At 39.1% G+C, this 16,389-nt stretch overlaps 3 protein-coding genes across 10 annotated transcripts; 1 reads left to right on the forward strand and 2 right to left on the reverse strand.

Annotated features, from left to right (window-relative positions):
* Window positions 1-730: 730 nt before the first annotated feature.
* On the reverse strand, window positions 731-6,764 carry mfsd1l (major facilitator superfamily domain containing 1-like). 4 transcript variants are annotated; one of them, XM_088284409.1, is made up of 13 exons: window positions 6,477-6,764; window positions 5,883-5,983; window positions 5,672-5,781; window positions 5,411-5,466; window positions 4,419-4,562; window positions 3,935-4,093; window positions 3,740-3,855; window positions 2,936-3,036; window positions 2,729-2,840; window positions 2,513-2,650; window positions 1,753-1,892; window positions 1,575-1,686; window positions 731-1,425 (listed from the first exon to the last, which is right to left on the reverse strand). In XM_088284409.1, the coding sequence occupies exons 1-13, from the start codon at window positions 6,496-6,498 to the stop codon at window positions 1,291-1,293; spliced, it is 1,446 nt and encodes a 481-aa protein (XP_088140535.1). In that variant the 5' UTR covers window positions 6,499-6,764; the 3' UTR covers window positions 731-1,290. The 4 variants fall into 4 exon arrangements, with proteins under 4 accessions (XP_088140535.1, XP_088140537.1, XP_088140533.1 ...); XM_088284411.1 differs by having other exon boundaries at window positions 6,331-6,477; XM_088284407.1 differs by lacking the exon at window positions 6,477-6,764 and adding an exon at window positions 6,324-6,460.
* Window positions 6,765-7,639: 875 nt separating this feature from the next.
* On the forward strand, window positions 7,640-11,343 carry eme2 (essential meiotic structure-specific endonuclease subunit 2). The gene is made up of 8 exons (XM_088283903.1): window positions 7,640-8,049; window positions 8,174-8,295; window positions 8,413-8,508; window positions 9,162-9,286; window positions 9,418-9,481; window positions 9,555-9,670; window positions 9,925-10,114; window positions 10,967-11,343. Exons 1-8 carry the CDS (start codon window positions 7,707-7,709, stop codon window positions 11,120-11,122), a joined length of 1,212 nt encoding a protein of 403 aa, XP_088140029.1. The 5' UTR covers window positions 7,640-7,706; the 3' UTR covers window positions 11,123-11,343.
* Window positions 9,056-16,264, reverse strand: spsb3b (splA/ryanodine receptor domain and SOCS box containing 3b). 5 transcript variants are annotated; one of them, XM_088283907.1, is made up of 9 exons: window positions 16,110-16,255; window positions 15,092-15,155; window positions 14,585-14,730; window positions 14,101-14,290; window positions 13,776-13,963; window positions 13,442-13,544; window positions 13,095-13,220; window positions 12,056-12,501; window positions 9,056-10,129 (listed from the first exon to the last, which is right to left on the reverse strand). In XM_088283907.1, exons 3-8 carry the CDS (start codon window positions 14,714-14,716, stop codon window positions 12,074-12,076), a joined length of 1,167 nt encoding a protein of 388 aa, XP_088140033.1. In that variant the 5' UTR covers window positions 14,717-14,730; window positions 15,092-15,155; window positions 16,110-16,255; the 3' UTR covers window positions 9,056-10,129; window positions 12,056-12,073. The 5 variants fall into 5 exon arrangements, with proteins under 5 accessions (XP_088140033.1, XP_088140031.1, XP_088140034.1 ...); XM_088283905.1 differs by lacking the exon at window positions 9,056-10,129 and having other exon boundaries at window positions 11,455-12,501; XM_088283908.1 differs by lacking the exon at window positions 9,056-10,129 and having other exon boundaries at window positions 11,455-12,501; window positions 14,585-14,765.
* Window positions 16,265-16,389: the final 125 nt, after the last annotated feature.

The following is a 16,389-nucleotide window of genomic DNA, read 5'->3' on the forward strand; positions in this document are numbered from 1 at the left end:
CCAGACATTTTGCAACCTTTTCATGCCTGAGCTTGAGTTGGAACAACTTAATACTGGACACCAAATAACCTTTCTGGCTACCAGCTGAGAACATAACTTTTGATTGTTTTCTGTTTCTCACTAATCCTTGCTGTCATTCAGAATCAACAGCATCCACGACATGGCCCGTAATCAGCCCTACAGGTCACCAACATCGACTAAGTCAGACTTGAAGCATCAAATGGACGGATTAAAATTGCACACTCTGCTGGACTGATCGCCAGGTCATATGTAGATGAGATTAAAATAATAACATAGTCTGTAAAATATTTAAAGGTTGACTTTTTTTATTTGTACGTGGTTTCATGTAGTTTATATTTTAAAATAAACATTAAAAAAATAATTATTGCTTTTTTTTGGGGGGGGTTATATAATTAATTAATTTAATAGATTGAATTAAAGTGATACATATACTTTTCTAATTGGCAGTAAATAAATCAACCGTGAGAGGAATAATAAATATATTTTACCAAACCATTTTTTTGGGGGGTGGCGGGGGAATTATATTATCTACATTACCACAATATAAAGAATATGACTCTTGAGAATATAAATAATTGATTGAAAATAAATAATTTTTAAAAAATAAATATAATAGCTCCACCTACAGGCTGGAATGTGTAATACATCCTCCGGCAATGTTTATACACACGCACACGCACACAAAAGTCTCACCACACAAAAACTACAGTTCACTCATGACTTTTTTTTATTCTAAACACATTTTTATGGTTATGCTTGCAAAAACGTCTGCAGGGATTTCAAATAATCTTCTGCACAGGACATCAAGGTCACAGTTTTATGTGTATTCACTTTCGGATACCTTTTTTTTTTTTTTTTTTAAATTGTGTTTGAAAGTGATGTAATTCCCTTATTCAAGAACATTAAAATCAGTGGCGATAAATAGTTGAGTTAAAAAGTCATGGTAATAAAAATGCAATCAACTACACAGCTCTGGCGGCATAAACTGTAACAGTCATGGGATTGTTGTGGTATCATCAAGAAAATGTGCTTTCATTATTTCATTTGTATTGATCATGTCTTTTTTTCCCCAGTATTAATAAAATCGTGCAATACATTTTGAGTCGAAAAAAGAAAGAAACACGAGTACGTCCGTGATCTTCATTTAGCTCCTTGTAAAAATACTTGATGTTCATTAAAAAAAAATGTCTCTCTTGAATCATCTTAAAAAAATCAAGTTGCAAAAAAAAAAAAAAAGTAGGGTGAGAGAAATGTTCAAACTTGGGGAAGTCAGGAGTTGATGGAGTGAGATAGCGGCTGAGCATCGTTCTCGTCCTCCACTTCCTCTCCACGGGAGAGCGGCTCCGTGTCGGACTCCCTCTCAGCCTGCGCCGATCTTTTGGTCAACTTGTTCAGGGTCCCGCCCTAAACAAAACAATTATTAGTCATGAACAACAAATCCTAAAATTAGTGACTTACCGCTGACTCGACTCAAGTCATGTGACGCGAGCCCCGCCCAAACTCCCAAACAGCAAATACTTCAAATAGATGAAATCGAGCAAAAGAGGTGTTACCTGTCTGTGATCGACGATGTTGAGCAGCACCGATGTGACGATGCAAGCGATGGTGTTGGCCAACATGAAGATCATCATCTTCTGCCATCGCCACAGCGGAATCTTCGTGTCGCTGGCAAACCAAAACTGCCATTACGCACCAAAATGGAGCATCAATGCATTGAGCGGGATTTCCTACCTGGACTTGGTGCCCAAAATCTGCCCGACAACCAGATTGGAGATCCCGATCCCGATCATCTGGACGGAGGTGGCGAGGCCCATGGCTGTGCCGATGGTGGCTTGAGGCACCACCAGAGGAATAGATGGCCACATGCTCGCCTGCAACACAGTTCAATTCCTAATTAATCTATTTATCAATCGGTTTCAGCGGCATCTTGTGGCATCAAGGGGAGGAGCTTTTGGTGCCAACTTTTTAGCATCGTGTCAATTATTTAGAACTTATCCTCAAAATATTTTTTTAGAAGGGCTTAATGATCCTCAGCTGATTGTATGATGAGTTAGAATATCTCAAATAATAAATAGTTGATTTTTAAATGAATGATTACGCTAATACATTTACATACGTCTATTTATTAAATGTATTTATTAAATTAGAACATTTAATTTTGAATTTATTAAGTTAGAAAATGGTCACTTTTTCTCATTATTTTATAATCTAATAAATAAAATAAATGCATTTTTAATTACTATAAAAAAAAGAAAAAACATTTTAAAAAAAGAAAATTAAATCAAACGGAAAAAAAAAATCGATGGATGCGTATTAAAAATGTTGATATTGAGGTCTATATATATTTTGTAAAAATTAATTAGATGTGTAAGGAAAATAGTTCATCCATTCAGTTAATAAAAATAACCAAAATATCTGGGGAAACTGTTTACATATTTAACTCAAATATTAAAATAATTATCATTTCAATTAGCAAATAACAATTTCTGACCGCAGCAAAAGAGTAGGTGACTCCGAGCCAGATGGTGGAGACCAGAGGAGCCACAAAGGTGAAGGCCAGCAGTCCAAACACGGGTAGCGTCAATACAGCACAAGACACGGCGAAAATCCCCCGCAGACCGACGTAATCCTGAAAAACAACATCCGAAACAAAACTCTCAATTCGCTCCCAAGTATGTACGCTTTTCAGGGTTCAAATTCAACTCACAATAAGAATGCCAACGCTGGCCGAGAGGACGAGTGAGCTGTCGTAAACGGCCCCGGCGACGTAGGCCGCCTCCTTCTGAGTGTAGTCGTCGTATTTATCCTGAATAAACTTACTGCACATGAAATCAAAATGTTAGGATTTTTAAAAACGGCCATCTTCATGCGGTAGGCTGCCTAGTTTAAAAAATAAATAAATAAATCCCAATACCTGGCATCGGCAATGAAGGGGAAAATTCCGTTGTAAAAGAACATTATAGTGAGAACCAGCAGCCAGTATCTCAGGGACAGCTGCTTTACATCTTGAATTCTCTACAGAAACATAACAAAAAAGAAAATGTATATCAATTTGCGGCCACGAAATGTGTCCATTAATTATTCCTTAGTATTTTGTGTGTCCTTTCAAGATAGAAAATGTGCATTTCTTGCTTGAGGTTACACAGAATTTGTGGCCACAAATCAGTGATCCTAATTTTCTATTTTGTGACAACATTTACATTGTTTGTAGATTTTAAACCGAATGTAGTATTTTTGCGGTGCCAATTTCGCACTTTGTTCACATTAAACCAAATTTGTGGCCACAAATTAATAGACCCGATTTTCTGTTTTCTATTTTGGTATATCAAATTTATTTTCCTGGACCAAAATTGGTATTTTGTGGGAGAATTGACAATTTCGTGCACACGTTACACCAATTCATGTCCACAAACGAGTATTTTGTCGCAGGAAATTTGAATTTTGTGCGCACGTTAGATTAAATCTGTGGACACAATTTAGCAATTCATGACGCAAATTACAGTTTCAACTAATTTGAGTTCACAAATTTGCATTTTTTTAAGCCCGTTATATTTAATTTGCGTCGACAAATTATATAATGTCCCCAATTAAGTGTGGAAGTTTTTTGTTCATGTTGTATCTGCATTATGACAACAAATGACCCCCCCCCCCCCACAAAATGTGTGTGGTGGCCAAGAGAGACAATGTGACAAGTTCACCCTCGAAACAATGTTTATACCACTTTGCGGGACTCCTCTTGGATGACCCCATCGAGACCGAGCTGCCTCATTCCCACCTTGTCCAGGGAGCTCACGATGATGGCAGACGTGAAGCCCAGCACGCACAAGAATGCACCTAGAAAACCACCCACATCATGCCGCCTTACAGCAAAGATGGCAGACTTACAGTAGATCCAAATTTCTTTTCCACTTACCACCCCAGAGCGTCCACTGCATGCCAAACTTTTCTTCAAAGCGCTGCGTGAGGAAAAAGTTGAGGACCGAGCCCAGGCGCGAGAACGCCAAGGTCAGCCCGAATGCTAACGCCAGTTCCTTCCCCTTGAACCAAAAGGCAGTGATGCGGTTCTGAACAACTGAAAGAGGAGTGCACATTTTTTTTTTTATTGTTCTATGATTCCAAAACAGTTTAATATTGTTCCAAACTCACATCACCCTTACATGCAATCGGTGACAATCGGTTAAAAAGATGCGCCTGAAGTGAAGACTCGCCTAAATTACCCTGACAACCCAGGTTAAACTAAGCATCTCCCTAACATACATCTTAAGCTCTCAGGTAAAATTTTCACCTTGAAATGGATTTCTATTTTGACATGGCTTAGCACCATCTTGTAGCAGGAGAGAACAACTACAAAAAAATACAATTAGGTGACTTTTTCAGTTGAAATGGACAGAACATACTGGTCAAAGATCCGTTGCCAGATCCGAAGAGGAGTCGTCCTGTGAGCATGAGGGGCAGCAGGTAGGGAGTTCCTCTGAAGTGGGAGCCCAGGGCGAACAGAGAGGAGCCCAAAACGCACAAAAAAGAGAAGAGAAACACTCCGACTGCAGAGACAGAAAAAAAAAAGTGGATGAAATTTTTAATGAGTAAATAATACTGTATATCACATTTATTACTACTAATTTGTTTGTATTTATTTTTAATTTATTATTATTTTTTTTTTACATGCACAGCTTTCTTCTAACATCATGGCTGCGAGCGTTCACAAAAGCAGTCAGTGTTGCCAACTGAATTATTTAGTCGCTATAATTAAGGACTTTTCCATTCCATCGAGCGGCTAATTAATTTAAGGACATATCGCTCAACCCTCGTTGCGAAAAGTGTAGCAATGTGTGATAATATGCAAATACGTCCCTGAGCTGCGAGTGATGACATCAGAACAATTTTATTGAGTGTTCAGTAAATTCTATCTGATCAGATTTAGATCTAATCAAGGCGATAAGGATTGCTGATAGACCACGACATAGTCTAGCGATCACCTGACACCACGCACGTCTCAATCGGATTGGCTGCTCACTCACCAGACCAGGTCTCATGGAGAAAAAGAAGCATTCACAATCATATTCACACTTATGATCAATTTAGAGTGTTCAATGAACCGAACATGGACATTTTTGAGGTGAGATTCGAACCCGGAAAACTCCACTAACTCCGCCTCTTGTCGTCTATGAATCAGAGTTAGAATTGTTTGGGATAGGTAATGACAAAGATTAAAACCAAGGACATTTTCGCAATAATTCTAGTTTTATTAACATAAATTGAACTTTCAAATAGTTTTCCTTAACGAAAATGTTTTTACACTTTTAGTTTGATCTACTTTGTTAGTTTTCATTAACTATAAGAACTTTGGTTTGAATATGGAAAAAAAATAATAATATTGAAATGGTCTTACATCGGTTTCCCAATTTGTCAATTAGGAAGCCAGCCAGGATCACCACAACTGCATTCCTGAGGATGAGAGAAAGAGAATCCAACCATGTTTATGTTTAACACAAATGTTCGCAAACTGCCGTCTGCAAGATGCCCCTCGTGGTCCGTAAAATGTCATTATATTATTAAAAATATTATGCAGCATACCAAATATTTCTGATGAAACTCCTAAGGGCCTAACACGCTTGAGAACCCCTGCTTTTGTGTGTGTTTGTGTACTTACGTCCACGCATAGATAGCGTAAAGAAGATTATACTCCTGGGGGGTCATCCCCAAGCCCGCCACACAGTCCACTGTCCCATTGATCACTGTCGCATTGGGGCAGGTCAGGTTCTGACGATGAGTACAGGAGAACAATCCAAGGTTATCATGTGATTGATTCGACGGAACAGACACCTCTAGGTTGCAATTTTATTCATCAAAACTTAACATACTCCTTGAAATTGGTTTTGCAAAACGCTGGGCATGTCAAAGCAGAAGTAGGAGCCGAAGGTCAACAGGCAGTTGAAGAACAGCACCACGAAGCGATAGTAACCTGGAAAAAGATTAATAGAGTCTAATCAATTAATGTGATGGATTAATTAATTAATTAAATTAAAAACGAGCAACTTCAATTCATGCAAATAAACAGACAACGCGAGCTGAACGTGTTTGGTGTGCATAAAATCTAAAATAGTACAATTAGGTTAGGCAAAATCCCAAAATATTCACCATAAAATAATATATTACTATATTATGATAAAACACTCAAAAAGGAGTCTCACTGCATCGTAAGATTCAGTCCTGTTTGAAATATCGATAAACGTCATCAAATTCACGGTGACTTGATTTGACACACAAACCCACTGCAAATCAGTCATCATTTCACTTCGCACCGATTACTTCGCGTTTTCTTAAATCGCCATCCATGACGTTTGCCCTGTAGGCAAACATGCTGAGTTGGCCATTTTAGTGGCCCATTTCCACAGGACAAGAAAAAGCTGGCCACTCGATTAACTAGGCAGAATGGGCATTTATGTCAAACGTACCCCTTTCTGCAGGTTGTGCCATGGTGAAAGGAAAAGATGATTGGTTGTATTGGGTGAAAAGTCCAACTCTCAGGAGCGACTCCAGAATCTGCCTAACGTTCAGTCAATTGTTTTTCAAAATAAAAGTGAGGGGGAAAAAAATTACAAGCTTGGGAAATATTTGTTCCAAAAACCACAGTTAAAAGGGTTAACGATTCTCTTTCCGATTTTTCTGCACAAATGGGAAATGCCAAAAAATAGATAACGAATGATTTGACGGTTTCGTGAATTGCCGAAAGTTGCACGACCCGGAAGTGGTTTTGAACAGGAAGTGAGCGTTTGCCTGACTCACGGGAACTTCACTAATTTATCTGAAGACGTAGGCATAAGCATACCTGAAAACATCATAACTTGCTGTATTGTTGTATTGCAAACGTCAAACAAGTGGCTAAGATGCAAACTTTTAAGAAAATAGTAAGAAAACCAGTCCCCAGTTAGGTGCATGAGACGCACATATATACAGATATCAATACATTACATCTTATATTGAATAACATCTAATATCTTACAGATCTTTTTTCGAAACTAAAATGTAATGTGCGCTTTAATTCATCTGAATTTAGTCATTTTATATCTTATAATAAGTTTGGAAACAATTGCAAATACTCGGAGATGGTCACTTACTGTATGTTAATTGGGCGTAATCCACTGACAATTTTAGTCACTAATCACATTGAAAAGATTGGTATCAATTATTTTTTAACTATTTCTGGTTATGCTTTTTGCGTGCTTTAAGATGATTGGGAATAAATCCAGGTTGTACATTGTATTGTATCAATAATAATTAATATTTCTTTTCAGTTCATTTGCTTTCAGCAAAAGCACACTGAAGTCTTCACAAATAAAGATAATTTTCATGGAATTTATTTGCTCATACAGTATCTACCACCATTTCATGAATAATATCAAGACAGGAAGATGGTGTCCTACAGACACAGTTTGCAATAGGGTTTATAGAATACCCGTTGGAATGTCTACAGGTACACATTAGATTATGTATTTTTTTTATCACACAATCCATGACATTCTGAATTGTCTGTTGACTTTTGCGACATCTTCCGGTTTGATATTTTACTACGAATATACCAGAACGCGTTTTTTTTATTTGGCCCTCAATGGACACCGTAACACGCAATTTCTTTACCCACATCAGACACCGTCACAACCTGAAAGTAAATAAAACAACTAACGATGTCTACAATATGGCAAATATCGGATTCAGACACCGAAGTCAATGAAGAATCAACAAACGATTTACAAGGTGCGATAGATAGAAACGTTATAGTTCCACTGCCATCGGTTGAAGAAGATCGGCCGAGTCCAGCAAAAAAGCGCCGTTCCAAAGAGGCGCTCGAGGCGGAGAAGGAGAAAGCTAGGCAACGGAGGGAGGCTCGAGAGAAGAACCGAGCTGCGAAGGAACGAGATAAGCAAGAGAAGAAAAAGGAGCAGCAGAAAAGGAAAGAAGCTGCACAACACCTCAATAGTCTCAAGCCGGAGAACTACCTCAAATGTTTGACTGTCTGCATTGATCCAGGTCGTTTGCCATCAGCAGCTTTCATAACCTCGCTATTGATTAGATTTATCCACCACCTTTTCCATTTCTCTTTCTAGTGTCACGGTTTGAATGGTTATTTCACGTATCTGTCCTTGGTTTCCAGCTCTGCTGCAACAGCAAGGCTGTGACATCCTGCTCGGCACTCTGTCTTCTTTTGAATGGAAGTACAACATCCAACAGCAGCCACTTCCCAACAGCATCACGTGGACCAGAGATTTACCTCCGGTGGACACTTGTTTTTCTTAAGAGCTCCCCTCTATCTGTGTTAAAATGTGGAAAAGGTGACTCCAATATGTGGCTGACAATTGTGCGTTACATTTGCATGCTCAATGGCGCCCCCAGCTGGCGGAGGATGGCACTGGAACGGTTGCAGAGGACCAGCTGGTGCAGGTGCTAAATCCATCAGAATTCGTAGACGTAGTCATCTCTGTGAAAAAAGTAAGTAAGTGTTGCTGTGTGTGATATTTTTTACAAAGCGAGTGTTTCCCAACTTTTGAGACGAAGTACGCGTATTACTTAATAAAAATCTCAAATCGTCTCAATTTACTCACACGCGTGCTCGGTGCGAAATGTAGGAAACGCAGGTTAATTGTAGTGGAAGAACATCTTATTGTTCTTCCTGTCACTATATGTCGTTGCAAAAGATAGGTGGACAGTGGACCCCGTTTGTTGATTTATATTCCATCCATGCTCTATTATTGGCTGAAAAACAAGCAATAACTGTGTTGCGTTGCTGCCCTCTGGTGGCTCTTACAGGCAATTATATTACAGTATAAATATTTTTGGGAGAAATTTATATTTGTGCCTTCAGAATTTGAATTACTAACTTTTCGACAATGTTCAGGTTCTTAAATAAATAAAAAACAAGTGTTTAATTCAGTTTCAAATTTTCAGCATAATTTATCTTAAAATTCAACATTCAGCTGAAAATTCACAACCATCACAAATTTGTCGATTTAAAAAAATAAATTGTGACAGCAATTTTTATTTTATTTTAAGATGAATGCACTGAATTTAGAATTGACGAGTTGGGCACTGAATTTTGAATATCCTCTCACGTTGGCTGTGTTGGAATTACGTTATAACTACAGATGATTGACAAGGAAGGGGAGGAACTAGCGTCAGATTCTGTCCTCTGTCCTGTAACGGAGGGCCTCAATCTGGATGCTGTGAAGACAACCACTCTCTTGGTAACAGAGCCCAAGACAGATAATAGGTGACTATCAAAAATTACACGCATTTCTCTCGCAATAAATGTATCTGTCAGTCACGAATCGTAACTTCTATTTTCAATAAATAAAATGTTCGCCAAAAATCACAGCTTTCACTTGCGTTTCTGACCAACAGGAGACATGCGTTAGGTGAAATGATCAAATTCAAATATGGCGGTGAGAATGTGGACATTGAGGAGGTCAGTAATATCCCATCTGCTGCTGTTGCTATAGCGACAAAAATACTGACTACGTCATTTGCACTCCGGTCAGGTTCTTGTGTATCTGCAGCTGGATAAGAACATATGTGTGTTCTTTGTCGATGGCTGGCAGGACGTCACTGACCACGTGTGTGCCGTCACCAAGTCTTTGTCCAAACGGCCTTTGAAGTACGTAGTTCCAGATGTAGAGGATTCCAGTCACATGACTTGACTCCAGTCACCAATTTTATGACTTTTCTAAAACTAAACCTGGGATTCACGTGACTCAACTTCAAAGAAAAATCACAATTGGAATAGTTTTCCAAAATTGTTCAACCCTAGTTCAAACACATTTGACTTACAACTCCCACCTCTTATTGAGCTTCAGCTCCTCCATATTTGTTGGTTTGTGATGAAACCAGCGTCTTGTGACCTCCCGGCAGGCAGCTAACGGAGCAATCGGAGCTGCCCTTCTGCGTGGACGGTTCGTGGGCCAGTGGGGTGAGAGTGGAGAAGGACGGCTCCGGGCTCAAACAAGTGTGGAGCAAGCAGATCCAGCAGCTCAACAGAGTCAGTCAGGCCACCGCCTCGTGCGTGACCGCCGCATACCCGTCACCGCAGCTGCTGCTGCAGGTATGACTTCTTGGCCTCAGTGAGCCACATTTGATTTTGAAAACAGACAAGATATTTGAGATGATTTATTATTTGCAATTTACCATTTAATAGGATTTTTAAAAAAAAAATACAGAATAATGAAAATGTGCATGTAAAATATTTAATCATTTATCCTCACTAGTATTTACATTTCATTTCATTATAATGAATTATTTAATAAGAAAATACTGTATATTTTGAACACTTTAATTTTATTATTTATCTACAATATTTAAACATGCCTTTAATAAATGGAAAAGCATACAAATCTACAGTATGTAGAACAGTATTATGAAATATTTTTAAAATAAAAACTAATTTTAATTTTTAAATTATTTATCATTAATGTAGTGACTTCAATAAATGAAGTATTTACAATAAAAACATTATACAATAAAGAGAAAAACTAAAAATCAATATGTAAAATATATACAATTAATATTTTTAAAATAATTCCTTTTTTTTTATATTATATAATTTCTTGATTGGTGTAAACTGTAAATGAGCAGTTTAATTTATCATTACGCTTTCCTTCTATTATTTACAATAAATCAATTAAACCATTAAAACATATTTTTACGTAAACTATGGAAAACAAGGTACTTTTCATATTTTTTCTACACATTTTTGTCCAACTTTGCATTTGATGTTTAATGTACAGAAGCTACACTTGCGATGGTTCTTAAAATGCTTTAAAAATTAAGTTGACTGTTGGGTCCCATTTAATTGCTCTGTATATCAAAACAGTTCTCTCATCAGGTTCTTTGGAAATGAGGATCCTGTTACATTTTTTTTTTTTATGAATAACTAATTTCCTGGATTGCATTCCAGGCTTACAAGGCATCAAATTCAGAGGCGGACCGAAAAAAGCTGCTGGCCGATCTGGCGGTGAAGGGCGAAGGCAAAGACAGGCGCGTCGGACCCGAGATTTCCACCAGAGTTTACCGGTGCCTCACCGCTCAGAACCCTGAACTGGTTCTGGACTAACTTGAAAATAATGTTTACATCTTGTTGCAAAGTTCCAGATGTCAGCTAGTTGCTATCATGTGACAGTTGATTGATAGTTGGTGTCAATTAGTTAAAAATATGCCTTGGGTATTATGTTCCAAATTACATTACATCATGACATAAGGAAATCCATTTAGAAACTTGGGGATATTTTTTTTTTAAATATTATTGATAATGGTTCATTAAAAAAAATATTCACATCAGTGCATTTGTCTTTTTTTTTTTTTTTTTTTTTTTTTAAGAGTGTCCAAGTAAGAAAATGAAAGGTTACAAAAAGTTCTTTACACAGTATCAAAAGTAATGCAGTTCAATTTGGAACAAAGAGAGCAAGTCATTAAAGCAGAAGTCAAAAATGTTCCCTCTTCATTTTTTATTATAGGATAGTTTATTTTTATTATTTTTTATTCTTTTTTATTAAATTTTAATTCGTTTATTTTTTTTAAAAATGCTTCATTTAAGCTTTTTTTTTTGTTTTAATCAGTGGAATATTAAGTGCAAGATTAAAAAAAAAAAAAGTCACTAGTAAACTATACTTCCCAAATGACAGTTTGACCTTCCTTCACCTGTAGGGACAAACCGTAATACAGAAATAAACATATTTTTAACATTCATTTCAGTCGACCTTGCTCCATAAAATGTCCGCCTCTTTGGATCGATGAAGTAGTCTTCTTAATTCTGATTCTATAACTAAATATTAATCAGAATAATTTATTTTGACTAGTGTGGGCACATAGTACATATCCTTGCAAAGAACATTTTTGACAACTTCTGCTTTAAGCTCTCTGCTAGACATGACGCTTGCCTCATTATCTGAGTCGAATAAGCCGAGCGTTAGTCCGCCTTGAAATGACACGTCAACGTTTGCTCGTCTGTTCCTAAACAGCAACAGTTGAACATTTGCCAAAGACTTACAGATCGGAGTCGCGTGCGTCATGTCCAGCGGCATCTTTTACTCTGATAATCTTCCGGCTCTGAACTTTCGTCGTCGCTGCTGAGGGGCGTCGAGGTGGAGTGGGGAGAGCACGGTGACTCAAAACAAGGTTCCAAGACAGGACCGGGTGAGTCGCAGTCACCGAGGACAACGGGGCTGGACGGGCGGCCGGCGTCCCCCTCGGCTTGCGTGAGGGAGAACACCCAGCCGAGGCGGCGGCGCAGGAGGGCGAGTAAGCCCGGGGGCAGCTCCAGAGCGGTCAGTACGTCCGGGCAGGCAGGGAGGATTTGGCGAAGACGCGTGCAGCAGAGGTACTGCAGGGAGGTGGGCGTATAACAGGCTCGGATCACTTTCATGCTGCTCTTGGCCGCTGTAGAGCACAACATGGGGTACAGCTTCTTGTTCTGCAGCCTGGTGGCAGCGACACCTATGGGCGTAAAATGGGGATGTTATTCTGTGGTTATCGTCACAATTTTCCCTTATGCACAGTTTAATTTATCGGCATCGTGACCAAAACAGAATAAAGTTAATCTTCATATCGGTTGGGTTTTTTTCTCTTTCATGTCATGCATGTCCCTTGCAAGGGATCCTTAAAGTCAAATGTTGAATCTTCTTAAAGGGGAAGTCAACCCTAAAATTTTCTTTACAAAAATTTGTTCAACTAGTCTAAACATGGCATTCAGATTAATTTTGAGTTTGTGGAATATGAGTTAAGTAGCAAAATCCACCCGTTTTTCGCCAACTCATTCAGCGGCCATTTTGTTACTTTCTGTCGACTGAAAATGACATCATAGTTGCTCAGGGCTCAGATAAAGACCAATCACGGCTAACCAGTTATCTGAAGCTGAGCCATGATTGGTCGTCACCTGAGCCCTGAGCAACTTTTTCAGTCGACAGAAATGACAAAAAGGCCACCCGCACTGCTGTACGACAGGTGGATTTTACTGCATCAAACATGTTCTTGTTTAGAAAATTTGGGGGTTGACTTCCTCTTTAAAGTTGGCCAGTATAGGAACACACCTACGCAGCGTCGATTCTTGTAGATGGTCAAAGTTCCATGCCATGTGTCCAAGTGCAGTCCAATAATGGAGCCTTGACCGAAGCGGGAGGAGAAGTTCACTTTCTCACCTTTATGCTGGAGGAGACCTGTAAATGGTTTAAGAAACACATTTTTCAGGACATGTTTCACTAATCAGGTACGTTAACATCCATAGGTATTGTTGATGCCCACCCAAAGGGATTGTAATTGCCTGTAGAAGCCACAAGATGGCAACAAAGCACATCTTTTCTGTTAGACAAGGCAAGCCTGAATAAAACTAAACTCATCCCCTCATTTTCCGCATCCTAATCGTGTCCCAACTCCAAACCTGTGTACGAGAGCCCCCAGCTGTCCGCGTCGTGACCCAAAAGGCTGCCAAAGTTGTACTTGAATTTTTCCAGGTTCACCTCCGCAGATCCAATTCCAACCATCTACAGAAGACAAATAGATACGAAGTGGAAGACAGATTTTTATTATTATTATTATTAAGATTATTATTATTATTATTATTAATAATAATAATATTATTATTAATAATAATAAGAATAATAATAATAATATTATAAATAATAATATTATTATTATTATTAATAACAATAATAATAATATTATTATTATTATTATTATCATCATCATTATTATTATTATTGCATTGACCATACCATGTCCGTTCCATAGACGGGCGAGGTCATCTTGACTTCCCAGAAGTGTTGTCCCTCGGCGAGCTCTCTGGTGCCACGGATGGCGGCCGTGCCGCAGCTGTAGTCCGAGTGGAAGCTCACCTTGCGGTCGTCGCAGCTGAGAAAGGCGCCGGACGACTTCATGCGCTCGTCCCATACCCAGTCAAAGTCTGAATGAGTGAAAGGTTTCAAATATTATTGAGTTACAGGGGCAGAATATTATTTGTCACTATATATCTAACATTTTATCTGAAAAATCCACTGCAGGCCACCGTATGAATTGTAATGGTCGTGTTATTGTGCTCACCGTCATCGTCTTCCCCACAGAGGCAGTCGGCACTGATCCCGAAGCCGGCGTTCAGCTCATCTCCCCAGGAACACTGGCAGAAAGACTCCCCGAGCACGGGCGCCAGGCTGGACGGGGCCACCGCTTCCGTCAGTTCGGAGCCCGTCTGGGAGGTCGCCAGGTGATCCACCTCCGACTCCACGTGACTGATCTGCATGTCGGTAGTGAAAAGTGAAGGTTGGGTGTGGAGGTTGAAAAGCAATTCATTTCAATTGCAGTAAAAAGCTAAATATAGAATCAAAATTAAATATCTCATATAAAAGGTAATTTTTTTTTTTTTTTTTGGTGTGCCAATATATTTCACGTCGCCGCGTGAGTGTGTGGACGTTGAGCTGAGGGCAATAGCAGATCAATTCAATAAATGGCTGAAAAGTGCGGCTGTGGCACTCCTTTCCCATGTTGATTAAAAAAACAAAAAACAAATGCAATATAGAAAAGTAAATACTTGTGTTTCTATTTGGCTTTCCCATTCTTCCTCCTCAGCTGATATCGACATCACCGTGATGGAATCCATCCCGTGCCGCATTTCGCTCCAGGTCAAATGTCGAGGCCGGCCGCTCCTTCCCCTTCTCAGCATGGATGTAATTCAACCTGCAGACCCGGCCCGGCCCCCCTGATCAGCGCTCCTAGCAGGCAGCGTTTCATGCGAAAGTAAGCTTCCTCATGATATTTTTATGGCTTGATGAATAGAGGGCTTTTATGTATGGCAGAACCCCCAAAGTTAAACACAATCCTGGATATTTTAAGGTAATACAGTAACATTAAGTAATATGTATAAATTAGGATAAAGTTCAGAAACAGGCAGAATTTTTTTTCTTATACATCATAGTTATGAATTACAACACATGGTATAATCTGTAAGCGAAAATATCTAATAAAACCGTTCTCTAATTATATAATATATTGCATTCCCATTCTCTAAACTAAATAGAACAAAAAGACGGAAATTTACTTGTGAAGCAACTTCTTTTGTATTTGCAGCTTCCTCAAATCACCCTTAAACTTTTAGATGGGCTCTGAAATCAATAAAACATGAAATGAAATCCCGATACGGTGCATTACATTGCATTTTCAGCTTCCTTGCACTCAGCATACAGCCTTGCGTTCTCGTGTGCCTATTTTCCATCTCTTCCATATGCCACAATTGGCATGCGCGTATGTGGTGTATCTATGCAACGTTTAAATCCAGCCTTCTGCTCTGACACTGTGCCGAGACGTCTGCTTCTGCTTTAGCAAGTCTCATCTGCACTTGCGCACAAATTGGGTCACATTCTGTTATAGTGAGCTTTTAAAGTTTCAAGTGCGGCTCCGGGAAGATCCTTTTTATCTCTTTCCTTCATAAAAGTATGAGTCAATATAAGAATAATACAGTGGGGGGAAAGCAATAAAAATGATTTATAAAACCATCAGATTATCATGTAAATAAATAAATAACTTGTCTTTAAAGACAACTTAACATTTACCTTTTTTTAAATGAAAGATCTATTCACATCATCTTAACCTGTTACATGAGAAATTGCAGTCGAGCTTGCCTAGCATGTCTGAGCCCACACCACCAGTGACCACAGCAGCTGGTCACTGCTTTTCCAAGCAGGTGCACCAGTTAATTGCCAACAATTTAGATTAGTTAGTGTGGAGCTGGGTTCGCTTTAAGTGGCCTTTGGCCTACATACTGGAAATGCATCAGCTGGACTCGTGAGCAGCCAGCACTGTGGTGTGAACAGTTGGCGTGATGTTCGTTTGGAATGCTGTACAGGAAATAAGGATTCGAACAGTATTGTCAATGCAATCGCAATCATATAATCGAATCAATGCCAGTGAAGTGGATCAACTGTCTGAAACATTTTGGACCAATTCCTGCATGATGGTACACTAAATGACATCACATAGCAGATGTGGAGCATCATTGTATATAATTGACGCTTTTATGCTTGGCTGTCTGTGTTATCAAAAGAGGTTCGTGATCTTACCTTACTGGAATCTTCTGGTGCGCTGCCTTGCAGCAGTGGCTCTTTTGACGCTCAGCGTGACACTACAACCGAGCGGGTGAAAGGTGCCCTTTACACTGTGGCCCACTTCTTCTCCCCTAGGAAGCCAGACGTAAACATGACCTGGCCACGCCTTCGTCTTCCGATCATTGGATAAGACTCACGTGAAGGGAGGGTTTTTTGTTTTAGGCTCCTTGCAGCACTAGGCATCTTTGGAATATTAAAAAATATTTTTATTATATATTAAAACATCACTCTGACA

Source organism: Idiotropiscis lumnitzeri, chromosome 20 (genome assembly GCF_059441095.1).
Source record: "Idiotropiscis lumnitzeri isolate Australia: NSW breed Sydney's pygmy pipehorse chromosome 20, RoL_Ilum_1.0, whole genome shotgun sequence".
NCBI classification, from domain to species: domain Eukaryota; kingdom Metazoa; phylum Chordata; class Actinopteri; order Syngnathiformes; family Syngnathidae; genus Idiotropiscis; species Idiotropiscis lumnitzeri.

What these genes read in the sequence shown, in the direction of transcription:
- spsb3b (XM_088283907.1), bottom strand. Translation starts at nt 14,716, where the DNA reads ATGCTGAGAAGGGGAAGGAGCGGCCGGCCTCGACATTTGACCTGGAGC. An exon ending in CCGTCTATGGAACGGACATG is followed by an intron (nt 13,545 to 13,775) that starts GTATGGTCAATG and finishes TGTCTTCTGTAG; the next exon opens with ATGGTTGGAATTGGATCTGC. An exon ending in CTGGGGGCTCTCGTACACAG is followed by an intron (nt 13,221 to 13,441) that starts GTTTGGAGTTGG and finishes AACCATTTACAG; the next exon opens with GTCTCCTCCAGCATAAAGGT.
- mfsd1l (XM_088284407.1), bottom strand. Translation starts at nt 6,381, where the DNA reads ATGTTTGCCTACAGGGCAAACGTCATGGATGGCGATTTAAGAAAACGC. An exon ending in CCAGCGTTGGCATTCTTATT is followed by an intron (nt 2,651 to 2,728) that starts GTGAGTTGAATT and finishes GTTGTTTTTCAG; the next exon opens with GATTACGTCGGTCTGCGGGG. An exon ending in TCACCTACTCTTTTGCTGCG is followed by an intron (nt 1,893 to 2,512) that starts GTCAGAAATTGT and finishes ACTGTGTTGCAG; the next exon opens with GCGAGCATGTGGCCATCTAT.
- eme2 (XM_088283903.1), top strand. Translation starts at nt 7,707, where the DNA reads ATGTCTACAATATGGCAAATATCGGATTCAGACACCGAAGTCAATGAA. An exon ending in TAGTCATCTCTGTGAAAAAA is followed by an intron (nt 8,509 to 9,161) that starts GTAAGTAAGTGT and finishes TTATAACTACAG; the next exon opens with ATGATTGACAAGGAAGGGGA. An exon ending in AGAATGTGGACATTGAGGAG is followed by an intron (nt 9,482 to 9,554) that starts GTCAGTAATATC and finishes CACTCCGGTCAG; the next exon opens with GTTCTTGTGTATCTGCAGCT.